This window comes from Podarcis melisellensis (genome assembly GCF_964234715.1).
Source record: "Podarcis melisellensis genome assembly, chromosome: 15".
Lineage (NCBI taxonomy): Eukaryota > Metazoa > Chordata > Lepidosauria > Squamata > Lacertidae > Podarcis > Podarcis melisellensis.
The window spans coordinates 44,620,608-44,636,654 of NC_138532.1; the positions used below are offsets into that span (position 1 = coordinate 44,620,608).

Here is a 16,047-nt window from a genome sequence, read left to right on the forward strand (position 1 = left end):
CAAAGTTAATTAACAGCAACAGCAGCAGCAATTTTATTTATTTGTTGAATTTACTGAACATATCTACCGCCCTTCGTTTGAGAATCATAGAGCAGTTTACAGCATAAAAACCTGGCTTTAAGTGTCAACCGAATCTGAACTCTGCTCCATCCCTGCTTGCTCTAAAGCAGCTTTTCTCAACCTTGGGTCCCCAGATGTTGTTGGACTACAACTCCCATCACACCTAGCTAGCAAGGCCAGAGCTCAGGGATGATGGGAATTGTAGTCCAACAGCATCTGGGGACCCACAGGTTGAGAAAGGCTGCTCGAAAGCATCATGGAGACGCCTATTCCCCTTTCCAGCCTTTCCCCGGAGAGGACTGACAGTTAAACTACTCTGGAAATTGTAGTTCTCCAAAAAGGGGCCTGCTAACACCTCTCAGCATCACCCCCCACAAACTACACTTCCCAGAATTCTCTGGGAGAAGCCATGTGCTTTAAATGAAGTGGTTGGATCAGGTCCGTGGCCGTCTAGTCCAGCACCCTGTTCTCCTAGGGGCCAACCAGAAGTCCCCAAGCAGGATCTGAGCCCAAGAGCATCACTCTCCCCTCCTGGGGTTTACAGAATCTGGTATTCAGAAGTATCACTGCCTCCAGCCATGGAGACACAGAGCATAGCCATTCTGGCCAGCAGCCATCAGCAGCCCTCCAAGAATTGTTTAATCCTCTTTTAAAGCCATCCAAGCTGGTGGGCTTCATTGCTTCCTGTGGGAGGGAGTTCCATAGTCCAACTCTTTGCTGCGTGAAGAAGGACATTCTTTGGTCTGCCCTGAATTTTCCAATATTCAGTTTCACTGATGCCCTGAGATCTCTCCCAAGTTGATCCTTTGAAAGTTATAAACGTAAGTTGGCTGCATCTATTAGTTTCAACGGTTCTACTCTGAGGAGGACTAGCAGTGGCAACTAACCTGCATGTCGTGTGACTGTTGGCTGAGACTGAATTTTCTCTCTTTTTTAAAAAAAGTAATATTTATTTAATTTATATTAATTTAATTTAATTTAATTAATTTATATTTTTTTTAAAAGTAATATTTATTAAATTTATTAAATTTTCAAACTTTTATATATTTACCTTCTATCTTATTACAGTATTTCACCTTGTTATCGGTAAATCAGTTCCTTATATTTACATTACAAAACATTTCCATTCAAGCCTACAAACGTTTTCAAATGTTTACAATTTTTGAATTTTCTCAGTGCAACCCAATTCTTCAAAGATTGTGGGTTGACGCTGCTTTAAATACAGATGGCGTCCAAACGGGCCTGCTATTGGATCGGCCGCTGCCCGTCACTGGTTCTGGTCCCGCCTACCGCTGGGGCTGCCTGTCGCCCACCTTACTAGCCCCAACGGCACCAGCAGCCACCTGCTCCAGAACAGAACAGAGCACATTGGCAGAGGAAATAGTGCGCCAGAGGAATCTCTCCTCAAGGTATGCAAAGATCTCCCTGAGATACACTTGAGGTGCACCACATTGGCTTGTTTCAAATGACAGGTTGCGAGGACCATCTCACTCCCTATTGCAGGCGAAGTCATTGCAACACTTAATTGTACAGGAGGATGAAGTTAGGCTGGCCAGCCGGCCTGCTAGGAATGACCTGTTTCCCAGTGCTGTGGTGTTGGTCCATGATTACACACACACTTCAACCCCATGATCATTTTTTTTCTTTTCCATTTTATAATCTACGTTCACATCATAACACTACGCTATACATCCCTGGCTCTTTAGAAAGCATCTTAAAAAACATAGACATCACCTTGCTGACAAAGGTCCGTATATGGTTTTCCCAGTAGTGATGTATGGAAGTGAGAGCTGGACCATAAAGAAGGCTGATCGCCGAAGAACGGATGCTTTTGAATTCTGGTGCTGGAGGAGACTCTTGAGAGTCCCATGGACTGCAAGAAGATCAAACCTCTCCATTCTGAAGGAAATCAGCCCTAAGTGCTCACTGGAAGGACAGATCCTGAAGCTGAGGCTCCAAGACTTTGGCCACCTCATGAGAAGAGAAGACTCCCTGGAAAAGACCCTGATGTTGGGAAAGATGGAGGGCACAAGGAGAAAGGGATGATGGAGGACGAGATGGTGGGACAGTGTTCTAGAAGCTACCAGCATGTGTTTGGCCAAACTGCGGGAGGCAGTGGAAGACAGGAGTGCCTGGCATGCTCTGGTCCATGGGGCCATGAAGAGTCGGACACGACTAAATGACTCAACAACAAATACATCCCTGGCCCTTCAGAGCCTGTCAACTTCCTTCCCTCCCACCTCATGGCTTTCAAAATTTACTTTTATATCATTGCGTTTTGCACGTTTTCCAGTTCTCATTACATACATTATAAAATAACTCAAAATTTAAATACAGTGGTACCTCAGGTTACATATGCTTCAGGTTACAGACTCCGCTAACCCAGAAATAGTACCTCGGGTTAAGAACTTTGCTTCAGGATGAGAACAGAAATCGTGCTCCGGCGGCTCAGCAGCAGGAGGCCCCATTAGCTAAAGTGGTGCTTCAGGTTAAGAACAATTTCAGGTTAATAACAGACCTCCAGAACTAATTAAGTTCTTAACCCGAGGTACCACCGTAAATATAGAAAGGTAGAAAATTTCTCGTTGTGAGTCTTCAGACAACCCTGCTAGTGATGTTAATTGCTTACAATAATCTTTCAGATATCGTATAAATGTGCCCGAGTCCTTGATCTTGTTGGTTTCGGGTTTTTCCCTCCAGCTTCGCCAATTCTGCATAGTCCAACATCTTCATTGTCCCCTCTTCTTTCGTTGGTACTTCTTCTTGTAAAGAATTCTTGCCGCAGTTGTTGCATACATAAACAATCTTTTACCTTCCCTTGGTATCTCTTCAGCCACTATACCCAATAAAAAGGATTCTGGTTCTTCAACAAAAATACAGTATTTTTCAACATTTTCTTTAACTCATTATATATCTTTTCCCAGAAAGCCTTTACCTCTTTACAAGTCCACCACATGTGGTAAAAGATACCTTCCTTTACATTTCCAGCACTCATTAGTTCTTGTCTTATACATTTTGGCAAGTTAAATACCATCTATATATCATTTTCATAACATTTTCTTTAAGTGCACTGCATGCAGTAAAATTAACACCTTCCCGCAGCATTACTGTTTAAGCTGTTAGCATGAAGCAGAAACCGCATCAAGGAAAAGGAGAGACGTAACTAGCCTCTTCTGGGTGATTTGTCTGCTTTCTCCGGCTTCTGTTATCTCCACCCCTGCTACCAACTTGAAAGCCACGTCATCACGCCATTCACTTGCTGGAGCAAAGAGTCAGTTAGCCTGGCACTCTGAGAGATGACCTGTGAAAAGGATTGAGGGGTCTTGGTGGACCACAAAGGTAACATGAGGCAACAGTGTGATGCAGCAGCAAAAAAAGCAAATGCAATTCTAGGCTGCCATCAAAAGATGTCTAGTGTCCAGATCTAGGGAGGTAATAGTATCACTCTGTTCTGCCTTGGTCAGGCCCTGCCTGGAGTCCTGTGTTCAGTTCTGGGCACCCCAGTTAAAAAATGACATTTGCAAGCTGGAAGGTGTGTAGAGGAGGACAACCAAGATGATCAAGAGTCAAGAAGTGAAGCCTGATGAGGAACGGTTGAAGGCGCTGGGTATGTTTAGCCTGGAAAAGAGGAGACTGAGATAGAGCCATCTTCAAATATCTCAAGGGCTGTCACCTGGAGGAGGAAGCAAGTATGTTTTCTCCTGCTCTGGAGGGTAGGACTCGAACCCAGGGCTTCAAGTTGCAAGAAAGGATTTTCTGACTAAACATCAGGAAGGAATTTCAACAGTTCAACAATGGAATGATCTCCCTTGGAAGGTGGTGGACTCTCCTTCCTTGGAGGTTTTCAAGCAGAGATTGTCTGGGATTCTTCAGCTCTGCTTCCTGCAATTGCAGGGGGTTGGATTAGATGTCCCTCTGGGTCCCCTTCCGACTGCACGATTCCATGAAATCACCAGGGATGTTCTGGGCACGTGTGGAAATCCAAAGGTGGAGCCTTTCACACCACCAGGCAGGAATACACACTTTGTGGGCCAAACCTGCCGCAATCTGGATCTGATGGAGATCAGAGACAAGGTGTTTTGACTCAGGAATCCAGAGGCCAACCATTCCCCCACCTCGCCCTCCTGGGCCCGTCCCCACCCAGCTGCTGACTCAACCCCTGAACCCCACCCTGGAAGACTCAAAGGTGCCGCACAAAGCTGCCTCCTCCTCCTCCTCTTCTGAGGTCATGCAGAGCCTGTGTTGCTGTGGCTGCAAAAAAGGGAATCTGCCGTGGTTTGTTTTGTGGCTGCTGTCGAGGCTCTTATCTTTCCTGCCATGGAGCCTCCCTTGCTGATCCCACAAGGCCGTCTGCCTGGTTTTTCAGCCTGGTTCTTCAGCCACACTCTTTGCTAGAGAGACAGTGCGGTGTAGTGGTTAGAGGGTCAGGCTAAGGCCTGGGGAGAGAGCAGGGTTCGAATCCTCCCGCTCAGCCACGAAGCTCTCACTGGGTGAGCCTGGCCCAAGTTATTGCCTCTCCACCTGAGCTACCTCGCGGGGCTGTTGGAGGGATTAAAGGATGAGGAGAAGAATCACGTATTCCCCCTCCTGCTCCTGGGAGAAAAAGGCAATAAATGAGGAAATGAGATGCAACTTGATGGTGGTGGTACCATCTAGAATTAGAGGATTGTGGAGATGGAAGGGACCCGCCAGGATATCCCAGCTAAAGAATCCTGGTGTGGAGGTGATTTGGGGTCCTATTCCAACGCTCTGGCTCTTCCTCGAACCAAGAGGCATCGGAGTGAATCCCAGAAGGAAGGAAGGAAGGGGGGTTGGGAAGAGGGTGATTTAGTGCTTTGGGGAAGGGGTGGGGGAGAAGGGGGAAGATCAGAAACACCGGTGTCAACCTGGGATCACGCACCTCCTCGGAGGCATGTAGAGCAGAGGATGAATTACGAATTGGGGATCATCCAAACACGCCGCCTTCCAGTGAAAGTTGATCTCAGCCTCCGGGGACACGAGAGGCCTGCTCAGGAGCAGCAGCACCTGGCATCCAGCACAGCGAGCGGCAAAGAGGTGTCGCCAGAATAGCGGCCCTCGGGAATCCAAGAGCGAGAACGAAACGGGGGCCGGGTTCAGGCCTGGCTCGCTGACGGGACCCGTCAGTCACGCAAGCGAAGGAGCTTGGCCAGCGTCGCCTCTCCAAGCGCTTTCCACTTCCTTGATTTTTTCAAAGCAGGCATTTAATCCGAGGGGAAGTGGCGATGGCCACGCACCATTTGCAGAGTGCGGCGGAGACACGGGGCTTTGGTCGTTGGTCAGGAGCAATCTCAGCCTTGGCTGGCTCCCATCTGTCCCAGTAGAAATTCAAGCAGCCGTGCCTTTGCTCTCCTAAGTGGGGTTGCGCCTCCAAACCCTGGAAAAATACCGCAACGCCATTATGTGAATCTATGGCGCGACCTCGTTTGGAAGTGCTTGTGTGGTTCTGGTCACCTTTGCACAAACAGAAGACGCACTTTATGAGTGATGCTGAAAATGGGACCTAAAAATATGCTATGCAGCCTGTGCTGTAGGCCAGCAATAGGTGGGAGCTGTGATGCTGCTTGCCTTAAATCTTGGGGGGTATGCACCCATTGCTGGATGCGGCCAAAGGGGACCACCGACTCCAGCATCCTGTTTTCATGGTGGCCAACTGGTCAGGTGCCTCTATTGGGAAACCTGCAAGCAGGATTTGAGTCCAAGGGCCCTCTCCCCTCCTGCGGTTTCCAGACCAGTCGCATGCAGTCAGTGGACTAGGGAAGTGAGGCTGGTCCCCTAAATGTTCCTGCTAAATTAGAGTATTAAAGTATTAAAGCCTGGTGCCTCTTGCCCAAATTCCTGGCTTAGTAAGGGAGGCACATTGCTCATGCGCGCAACCACAGGACATCGGGATGCCACACGTGTGTGACATCAGCCCCCACAATTGCCCTCGCAAGCTGGAACCTCTGGCAGTCCTAACTTGTCCCCCTACAAAATATTTCACCACATGCCACTGTCCCAGATCCCTGTTCAGAAGCACGCTGCTTCCGACTGTGGAGAAGAGCCATTGTTGACATCGATAGCCCTCTCCTCTTCCATGGATTTCTCCAGTCCTCTTGCATAATAATAATAATAATAATAATAATAATAATAATAATAATAATTTTAAAATTGACTGTTAGGAAGGTAGGATGAGGCTTACAAATCTGGTTGCCCTTACCACAGTTCCATTGAATTTTCTAGCATTCATGTCTGGGTTTTTTTTTTCTTTTCCCCTTTTCCTAATTTTAAGGCGGTGCCATCTTCTCTTATCAATTGCATAAATGGCTCATTAATTTGTTATTTACAAAGCACTCATCCTTGCAAACAGGAGTGTGGCGAGTGAAATGAAATAAGTTCCCTGTGGAAAACCCCTGAGCGTCAAATCTAGGCAAAGGAGAGGGCAGGGCCCTTGGGTGGTTTTGTTAGGGAGCAGAGAGAGATTCACTCGGTTCGCAACCTGAAAACAAACTGAACGTGTGAATGCAGCTGTCTCGTAACAGTTGCTTTCCTCCAAACATTGTGGTGTGGTTTTCCAGCGAAGTGGGGGAGAGAAATGTGTGTTATTAGAGGAAATAAGATAAAGGATGCTTCTGGGGAAGGTTCTTTCAAAAATCCATATATTAAGTAAAATTGTGTCCCTGTGTACATTGAGGGGAAATTTGCGCAGAAAACGCTGATGAATCTCCATCCGGATTTTTGTTTAGAAAGGTTACAGGCAGATGTAGAAACCAAGCAAAACCAAACTGCCCTGTGGCCCCAAGAGATCTAGGGCCCCCTCCTCGTGGGCCTTGTCAGTTTCCCGCAACTTTCGCCCAGATTTTGCACCCCAAGGGTTTATCTCTGGAAGTTCCAGCCTCATCTATCAGTTTCGGATTAAACAAAGAGGCAGGGTTGTAAAAATGCTAAAAAGTCTCTTTTGTAGTTCAAAGGGGGGGGGAAGGATGTTTTATCATGAGTAAGTTCTGCTGAAATGTTTGCCGCCCAGGGGGATCAGCAACGGAAACCGGGTGTAAAAGCCCCGGGAGGTGCAGAGATTGCGAGGAAGGCATTCCAGGCGAAATAAAAAAAGGTTGCAGGTGCCTCTCTGGATTGTCAGAGGTGCCGGCTGCATTCTGCTCCCCTTGCAAGAGCCGTAAAGCAGTCGCCTTTTCATCCCAGGTTTCGCAAAGGAGATCTCAAAGTCGCCGGAGCCAACTCTTCTTAAATATCAAGAAGTAGGCAGTTTTGGGGGATTCAAAGCCGCTTGTCTGGCCAGGGTTGTGGGCTTCTGCAGGTGGCAATGGTGGGCTTTTGCTCTATTTATATGCTCTTGTATGACGCTCTGATGGAAAGTGGATAGGAAAATCCTTTTATTCTGCTCTCACAAAGTTACAAGGCAGGGACCTTGTAGACCTGAAGATTCAGGACGGGGGAAAGAAAGACCTCCTTTGTGCAGAGAAGAGTTGGACTGTGGAACTCCCTGCCACAGGAGGCAGGGATAGCCGCCAATCTGGGTGGCTTTAAAAGGGAATTGGACAAATTCATGGAGGAGGAGATGAGTATTGATGGCTGCTAGCCATGATGGCTCAGTTCTGCCTCCCCAACTAGAGCCAGTGATGCTTCTGTATCCCAGTTGCTTGTGCTTGGATCTGCTAGGGGACTTCCCTTTTGGGCATGGGGCTGCCCCCCTGTGAGGTGGGCAAGTGGCCTGACCCAGAAAGGCTCTCCTGGTGCACTTATGGAACCTCCATTCCCAGAGGCAGTCTACCCCGAGTCCTAGGTACTGATGGGCATTTGACTACTGTGAGAACAGGATGCTGGACTAGACGGCCATAGGCCTGATCCAGCAGCCTCTTCTTACCTCCTGAACCCACCACCTGGCAGAGGAACAACTGAGCGAAAATGCACCCCCTTGTCCCGTCAAAACCAACAGGACTGGGGACAGCCATCCTCTTGATTTCAGGGAGATGGAAGCCCAACTCCTTTCCTTGGGATCAGAGGCACTGAAGTGCATCCTCTTGTGAAGCTCAGAAAGTCTCCAATTCATCTGAGGTCATGTATTTATTTCCCCGCCTGGCTGTTTTTCTCTGTTGAAACAGGATTCTTGGCTGGCGTCGGTGATGGTTTCACTGCTCCAAGACCAATCTAGCATTACCTTTTCGCCTTCGGATTCTCTGGACAGCAACCCACGCGGCGACCGGATGCAGACCCATGACAATTCGGGGTCCCCCATCCAGCAGGTGAGAATCCTAGAAGGGACCCCTGGAGGCCATTTAGTCCAGCCCCCTGCAACGCAGATGGGAATGGCCATGCGTTTTCTTCCCCGCTTGACCTGTGTCAATCCAGAAGAGGGGTTCCTGCTGGACATCAGCTCCCAGCCCGCCTGACCATTGGGGCCACGGTGGCTGATGGGAGCTGGAGTCTGTTGACATCACGTAATGAGCCAGCGTTGCCTAGTGGTTAGAGTGTCGGACTAGACACCAGGAGAGACCAGGGTTCAAATCCCCCACTCAGCCATGAAGCTCACCTTGGTTGTTGTGAGGATAAAATGGAAGGGACCCCAAGGCTCACCTGCCCAAGTCAGAAATCTCCCCTGGGTCTAGGGGGTGTTTTGCCTGTGGAGTTTATGGTGTGCTCACCATAGAGTTTGACATACTTATCTTGTAGGGATGGTTGGGAATAATGCCCAGCTGGGTTTGGGGTATTTTTTGGGGGGGGGGGATAGACTGGATGAGGAGTTATTGCCTGGGTAGGCCGGGACTCCCTACCTTGTGATGCCGTTGGGGAAAGAACCTGGGACCTTCTACCTGCCAGGCATCTGCTCTCACAGTGACCTAACCCTCCTCAAAGGTGTTTGGTGGCTTTCAGGCAGGGGTGTCGCAAGGGGGGTGCGGTTTGTCCGAGGTGTCATGCCTGGGAGGGGTGACAAAATCCCTCTGGGTGGATCGTCATGGCGGCGCTTGCACCCCCAGCAGGAGGACTTTTGCAATTGGCACGATCGTCATTGGGAAAATCCGTCTGCTAATCATGCAAATACGGTCAGCGATCAGCCTGGCACCCCCGGCCGGCGGTGTTTGCACCCCCAAGTGGCTGCGCTCGCATCCCCGGTGGGCGGTTTTATGCGATCGGCAGTCAGATTTTCATGATCAGTGGCCGGCGCTGGCACTCCCGGCGGGCGATGCTTGCACCCCCATCTGGCGCCGCTGATACGGTTCCATGTGATCGCCAGTCGGATTTGCATGATCTGTGGACGTACAGTGGTACCTCAGGTTAAGAACTTACTGTATTTTTCGCTCTATAAGACGCACCAGACCACAAGATGAATCTAGTTTTTGGAGGAGGAAAACAAGAAAAAAAATATTCTGAATCTCAGAAGCAGAACAGCAAAAGGGATCGCTGCACAGTGAAAGCAGCAATCCCTCTTGCTGTTCTGGCTTCTGGGATAGTTGCGCAGCCTGCATTCGCTCCATGAGACACACACACATTTCCCTTACTTTTTAGGAGGGAAAAAGTGAGTCTTATAGAGCAAAAAATGCAGTAATTCGTTCCGGAGGTCCGTTCTTAACCTGAAACTGTTCTTAACCTGAAGCACCACTTTAGCTAATGAGGCCTCCTGCTGTGCTGCCAGAGCACAATTTCTGTTCTCATCCTGAAGCAAAGTTCTTAACCCAAGGTACTATTTCTGGGTTAGCGGAGTCTGTAACCTGAAGCATCTGTATCCTGAGATACCACTGTATCTGTTTCGCGCCAACCCTCCCTTTAAAAAGCTCAACAACTCGATGATGGTTTCACTGCTCCAATGTTCCCAAAAATTGCAAAAAAAAAAATCACACTGGGTACCACCTGACCTTGCTATGCCTCTGCTTTCAGGAGACTCCAGGCTTCTGCTGCCCATCGTATGATGGCGAGGCCCGGACTGAGAGGACACACTCGGAGTCCTCCCCGAGCTCCAGCACCTCCTCCCCGCCCCCCGAACACATCTACGGGAGGTTCTCCGCCGGCCAAGGTGCCCCGGCTGAGCAGGAAGCCTTCAAGGTCCCTTCTGGTGCCGCCGAGAAGTTCAGGCGCTACAGCTACGAGGAGAGCGCAGCCGGCACCTGCGGTCGGTTCAAAAGCTCCCTCCGCAACACCCCTTTCCACCCTTACAAGAGGCAGTTCCCAGAGGAGACCTTCCCAGAAGCTCAGCAGGCCCTGGCCATGGATGGACACCTGTTCAAGGCAGCCAGCATGGAGGGCTTTGAGGAGATGTGTGGGTCCACCATGACCAGGGAGGCGGAGATGTATCTGGCACACCTTCCCAGCCTCTCCTCCGAGCCGGCCTGGTGCAATGGCCTGCAGTATGCCAACCCCGGGCAGGAACATCACCCCCAGGCTATGGTGAGTTGGGCTCGTTCTAATTAAATGGCGGCATTCCATAGGAGGTGGGTTTGAATTAGATTATGCTCAGGGGTCCCCACTCTATGGTTCTATGCTTCCATGACCTCAGAAGGTGGTGGACTCTCCTTCGCTGGAGGTTTTTAAGCAGAGGTTGGGTGGCCACCTGCCAGGGATTCTTCAGCTGTGATTCCTGCATTGCAGCAGGTTGGACTGGATGACCCTCAAGGTCCCTTCTGCGTCAAAAATTCTACAGTTATTACATCCACCAAAATGATCAATGGGATGGGGAAAGGGTTGCAGCATTTAAGGCTTTTTAAGAGTCAAGGAAGAGGCAAGATGATAGCTGGCCTCCATCTGTCTCGGCAGACAGTGGAAGAGTGTGCCTTTGGGGGTGAAGTTGAAGCGTCTGAGAGTTTCAGCGCATGGCAGAGGTATAGAAAACCATGCAGGCCGTGAAGAAAGTGCACAGCTCAGTGGAGATGTCAGTGCTGTGTGCGGCAGCCGTGAAAAATGCAAACGCCGTGCTAAGGATCATTAGGAAAGAGGTTGGAAAGAAAACTGCCAATATCATAATACAAATCTCTGGTGCGATCGGATTTGTGCCCTGGCTGCCTCCCCTCGAAAGGATATTGTAGAGCTGGAAAGGGTCAGAAAAGGACCACATAATCGAGGGGAGGAAGTGACTCCCCTACTTTTCAGTTTAGAGAAGTAGTGATTAAGAGACAACATGGTTTAAGTTTGTAAAATAATAAACTTGGCCTGGAGAGAGTAGACGGAGAGAAGTTTTCCTCTCTCTCTCATAACACTAGAATTCCTGGACATCCCATGAAGTGGAATGCTGGGATGTCCTGGTGAGACGAAAGAGAAGTCTTTCTTCACTCAGAGTTAAACTGCGGAACTCCCTGCTGCTGCGGGAGACAGTGATGTCCACCAACTTGGATGGCTTTGAAAGAGGCTTAGGCAAATTCATGGAGAAGCAGCAAGGCTTCTGAATACCAGTTTCTGGAAGCCTACGGAAAGGAAAGGGTTTGAATCCTGAAGGCAGGTTGCCACTGGCCTGATCCTGCAGGCTGCTCTTCTGGTCTTCTTGGGCGCCCAAAGCTGTTTCAAGGAGACCACCCCGAAAGCGGCACATCCACACACTCCTCTCTCTGTTTAACTTTCGGTCTTAGGCTCTACAGACTGGCCAAAGAAAAGAGAGGAAAAGAGATGCGTTATACCCATTAATTAAGACATTTTAAAATCACTTGCTGCTTTAATTAGAGGTGTAACAGTCACAAGGTCTCCTGGCTGGCAAGACACATTCTGGAGTTGCACAGGATTGCAAAGTAGTCGCCACCTGCCAAGCCTTCTCTGTACAGTACATTCTCTGTACAGTACATGCAACTGCAGCAGAAACAATGCGAAAGGTGTTTCTTAAAGACACCAAAAGAGTCCGATGGCCCTTTCCCAGCGACCAGTCTCTGGGCTTCTCCACCCTCCCGCTTGCCCCACCCAGGCCTAGAAAGCAGGAGTCTGAGCTGCCTTCCATTTGTCCAATGCTTTTCCTATTTTCTTCTTCTTCTTCTTCTTCTTCTTCTTTTACTTTTTTGCTCCCCCTTTTTAATTTTTTTTAAAATTCACATGCGATATGATCTCTTTATTGTCATTGTCCCATGCAGAACAATGAAATTGAAAAATCTACATAAGACATTCAAAACACCCTAAAAACTCTGAAACCCCATTTTAAAATACAGTATACTCCTATAGAGACTCCTTATACTGCATTTAAAACCAGAATTGCATTTGGGTAGGAACTGTTTCTCAGGTGGCTAGTCCTAGTCTTTATAACCCTGGACCTTCTTTATATACATTCTTTACAACAAACAACTCCAAAATAAGCAGACGTTTCAGTTTTTCATTTTTCCATCTTTCAGCTCAATTTGCTTCATTTTTTCATCAGCTTGCAGGATTAAAAAAATCCTACATTATCTGTGCCTTTTTCTCCCAATGGACACACTTTTCTACATAAATACATTTCCCAGCAAGCCGTTTCCACTAACAGAACACATCTTTGAGCATTATTTTAACTCACATAAACATTTGGCAGCCACTTTCCCATAATATATGCATTAGGCTTGCAATTTTTATTTTGCACGACACGATTCAGAATTTCAAAGCCCCAAAGCCATCGATAGCCCTCTCTTCTTCCATGAATTTGCTTGAACTTTTAAAGCCATCCCAGTTGGCCTCCTGCTGGAGTAAGTTCCACAGTTTATTTATGGGGTTCATGAAAAAGTCCTGTCTTTTATCAGCCCTGAATCTTCCAACAATCACCTTCATGTCCATGAGCTCAACTGCTGGTCCTCCTCAGGGTAGACCCCTTGGAACGAATGGATCTACTACCCATGGAGATTCATTTCATTGTGGCTCTACTCCGAGTAGTTGTGGTTGTTGTTTAGTCGTTTAGTCGTGTCTGACTCTTCATGACCCCATGGACCAGAGCACACCAGGCACTCCTGTCTTCCACTGCCTCCCCCAACACTGAACACAGGCTCCCCACACGTGTGGTTTTGGGGTTTTGGTTTTTTTTAACATGGCACCATGACGTTCTTCTCTCATCCACCAGGAAACAGAGGTGAAGCTGAAGACCCCACCGTTGGAGGAACAGACCAGCCCCTACTGCTACCAACCTCAGGCCCCCCAGATGTATTGCCCCTCTCATCCTTTCCACCAGGTAAGGCAGGATGGGGCGACCCCCACCCACAACAGAAGTGGCACCCAGATTGCAGTGTGCAGCAGCTGAACTGGGGAACTCCTTCCTGCAGGAGGCACTGACAATCACTAACCCTTTTTGAAAGAGGATTGCACACATTTCGTGGAGGAGGGAGCTATCAAGGGCTTTGCACTGCTTCCACGGTCGGAGGCAGGGAATGCTTCTGAATACCAGCCGCTGGAGACTGCAGGAGGGGGAAAGTTGCTCTTGTGTTCGAATCCTGCTTGCCTGTTTCCCATTGGGAGATCTGGAGTGGATGGGCCACAGAGGCTAAGACTCTCAGTGCCTACCAGTCACAATGAATCCGCTCTATTCCCACGGTCCAAGGCAGCGATGCTCCCGAATATGAGTTGCTTGAAAGTGCAGGAGACGAGAGTAGCTTTCGCACTCAGCTCCCGCTAGTGGGCTTCCCCAAAAAGGCATCTGGTCGGCCACTGTGAGAACAGGATGCTGGACCAGGCAGGACAGGTGCCAGGTCCAGCAGAACGAGCCACTTCCAGGTTGCCATCATCGGATTCCTTCCGCAGAGCATCCTGGCCTCTGACTGCCTGACCAACCCCTCTGTCATCCAGGGAGGTCAGCGTCCTCGTTCGTTTCTGGCCCTGACCAGCAGAACGGATTCGCCTCGTGTTTTGCTGGGTCAAGGCTGACTCAGTCAGAAACCATCTCCTGGCTGGCCTGGAGTCACCTGCCCATCCGCCTTACGAGGACGGTGGTGCCAGCCTTGCCGTCGTAAAACTCCCGAAAGGCGGTTGGACCATTCTGCTGTCCTTCATTTGCCTATAAAAAACGAAATAACACACCTGACACCGACTGCCTTGAAACTCATAAAACAGAAATGGCCTTTCAAAACAGCCCGTAATGAGGACACCTCCGCCAGCTCCTTCCCCAACTTCTGAAGGAGAGACTGAAACCAATAAAATCGGAATTGCAGAGCAAAGAACTTCCTCGCCTGGCCCCAGAACCGCAGGTGAGCAGGGTGGGGCAGGTGACCCCCGGAGCCTCGCTGGAGGGCAGGATGTGGCCCCAGATGCCAAGAAAAGCCCTGGCACAGGGTCTGACCCCCAAGCGCACCGGAAAAGCTCCACTTGATCAGACCAGTGGCCCTTCTGGCCCAGCCTCCTGTTCTCACCATGGCCACATAGCCTAGGAATCGAGATAGACTGCCACTAGGCCTGGAGGTTCCATGAGAGCAACAGAAGACCTCTGTTGGGTCAGGCCAAAGGGGGCCCACCTAGTTCAGCACCCTCTTCTCCCAGCGGCTCACCAGATGCCCCGACCGAATAATAGAATCCTCGATTTGGAAGGGGCCACAAGTATGATGCAGTCTACCCCACGTCAATGAAGGAATCTTTTCCCCAACATGGAGCTCGAGCCCACAGCCCCAAGATTAAGAGCAGGAAGCCCATGAGTTGGACCTGATCCTTGCTGGATCAAGCCAAAAGTGACCCATTTAGTCCAGCAACAGCCGTTTAGGCGCCTTGGAGACCCAAATTGGTAGCAATAACTAGGCAAGGCTTTGCCGTCCCATGACTGGGAACTTGCAACCGAGGACCATGTCTTTGGTAGCACACATGCCAGACATTTAAAAAGAAGAATTCTGGGAATTGAAGTTTGCTGGTGGTGTTGGGAATAGTAGCCCTGCAAGGGGCAAACGGCAGCTCTCAGGACTGTGCATTCAATGTCGGGGGCTCACACAACCTTCTCAGCATCCCAGTTGAGCTATTAAGGCTCAAAAATGATTTGGACACCTCCCTGGATGCAGAATGTGCACGTCAGGGGGGTGAACTTGTGGCCCCCCGTTTCTTCCTCCATCTCCCATCGTAAGATCATAAGCTGATCTTACGTTGCCCGTTTAGTCCAGCATCCTGATCTCACTGCGTCCAGCCGCATGATCTCCTCCTCCCAGAATTTCTCTGGTCCTCTTTGGAAGTCCTCCAAGTTGGCGGCTCTCACTGTCTCCTGTGGGAGGGAGTTCCACAGGTGAACTCCGTGCTGCGTGACGAAGGACTTTCTTCCATCTGCTCTGCATCTCCTAAACTTCAGCTTCATCAGAGTTCCAATGTTATGAGTGGGAGAATAAAATCACCTCTGTCTGCTTTCTCCTTGCCCTGCAGAACTTTATAAACTCCTGCCGTGTCACCTCGCTTGCCTACAATGCCCCAAACGCTGCAAACCTTCCACATAGGGGAGTCCCTCCATTCCCTTGATCATCCCTAGCCATTGGGCATGCTGGCCGCCCAACATTTTAAAGGGCACAGCAACATTTTAAAGGGCACACCATCTCCTTGCCATTAATATTCCTCTGTAGGGCTTTGCAGCTTCCGCAGGTAAATCTCCCCAGGACTGGCTGCAGAGCAGAATATCGCCCACAACACAAGACAGCATCTTCCCTGGCTGCCCAAGAGCTTTCTGGGCTCGGTTCCTGGGGCTGCCTCCCTCCCCTCAAGCAGCCTGGGCTCCCTGGGCCTTGAGAAGGTCTCTCCTTGTTCCCTTAGATCTGCGTAAAGGCAACGGGAATGCTCCTCCTTCAGGAACACTAATAATGGATAATGAGACGCAGAACCCTCCGTGTTCTTTTACAGAGTACAAGGAGTTAGCACATGGATGAACTGTGGAACTCCCTCCCACATGGAGGCAGCGAGGGCCACCAAGCTAGATGGCTTTAAAAGACAAGTTCGTGGAGGAGGAGAGGGCTAGCAAAGACTACTAGCCATGGTGGCTGCAGACCAGGGCCTCAGCTGGCCGGCTTCATAACCTCTTTGTGACTTTACTTCCGTTGATGGAGGTTCATGCAGCAATTTTGATTTTAATTATTTTTGGTTGGGGATTCCGTA

The 16,047-nt window shown here is 49.5% G+C and overlaps 1 protein-coding gene across 4 annotated transcripts in view; it reads left to right on the top strand.

Moving 5' to 3' along the window:
* The window catches only part of FOXN1 (forkhead box N1), a 47,291-nt gene that overhangs the window by 16,103 nt on the left and 15,141 nt on the right, over window positions 1-16,047 (top strand). For all 4 annotated transcript variants that reach the window (XM_081889608.1, XM_081889607.1, XM_081889610.1 and 1 more), the window contains exons 2-4: window positions 8,178-8,318; window positions 9,949-10,455; window positions 13,064-13,171. In XM_081889608.1, the coding sequence (XP_081745734.1) occupies window positions 8,199-8,318; window positions 9,949-10,455; window positions 13,064-13,171 (735 nt within the window). In that variant the 5' untranslated portion in view covers window positions 8,178-8,198. The remainder of the gene's footprint in view (window positions 1-8,177; window positions 8,319-9,948; window positions 10,456-13,063; window positions 13,172-16,047) is intronic.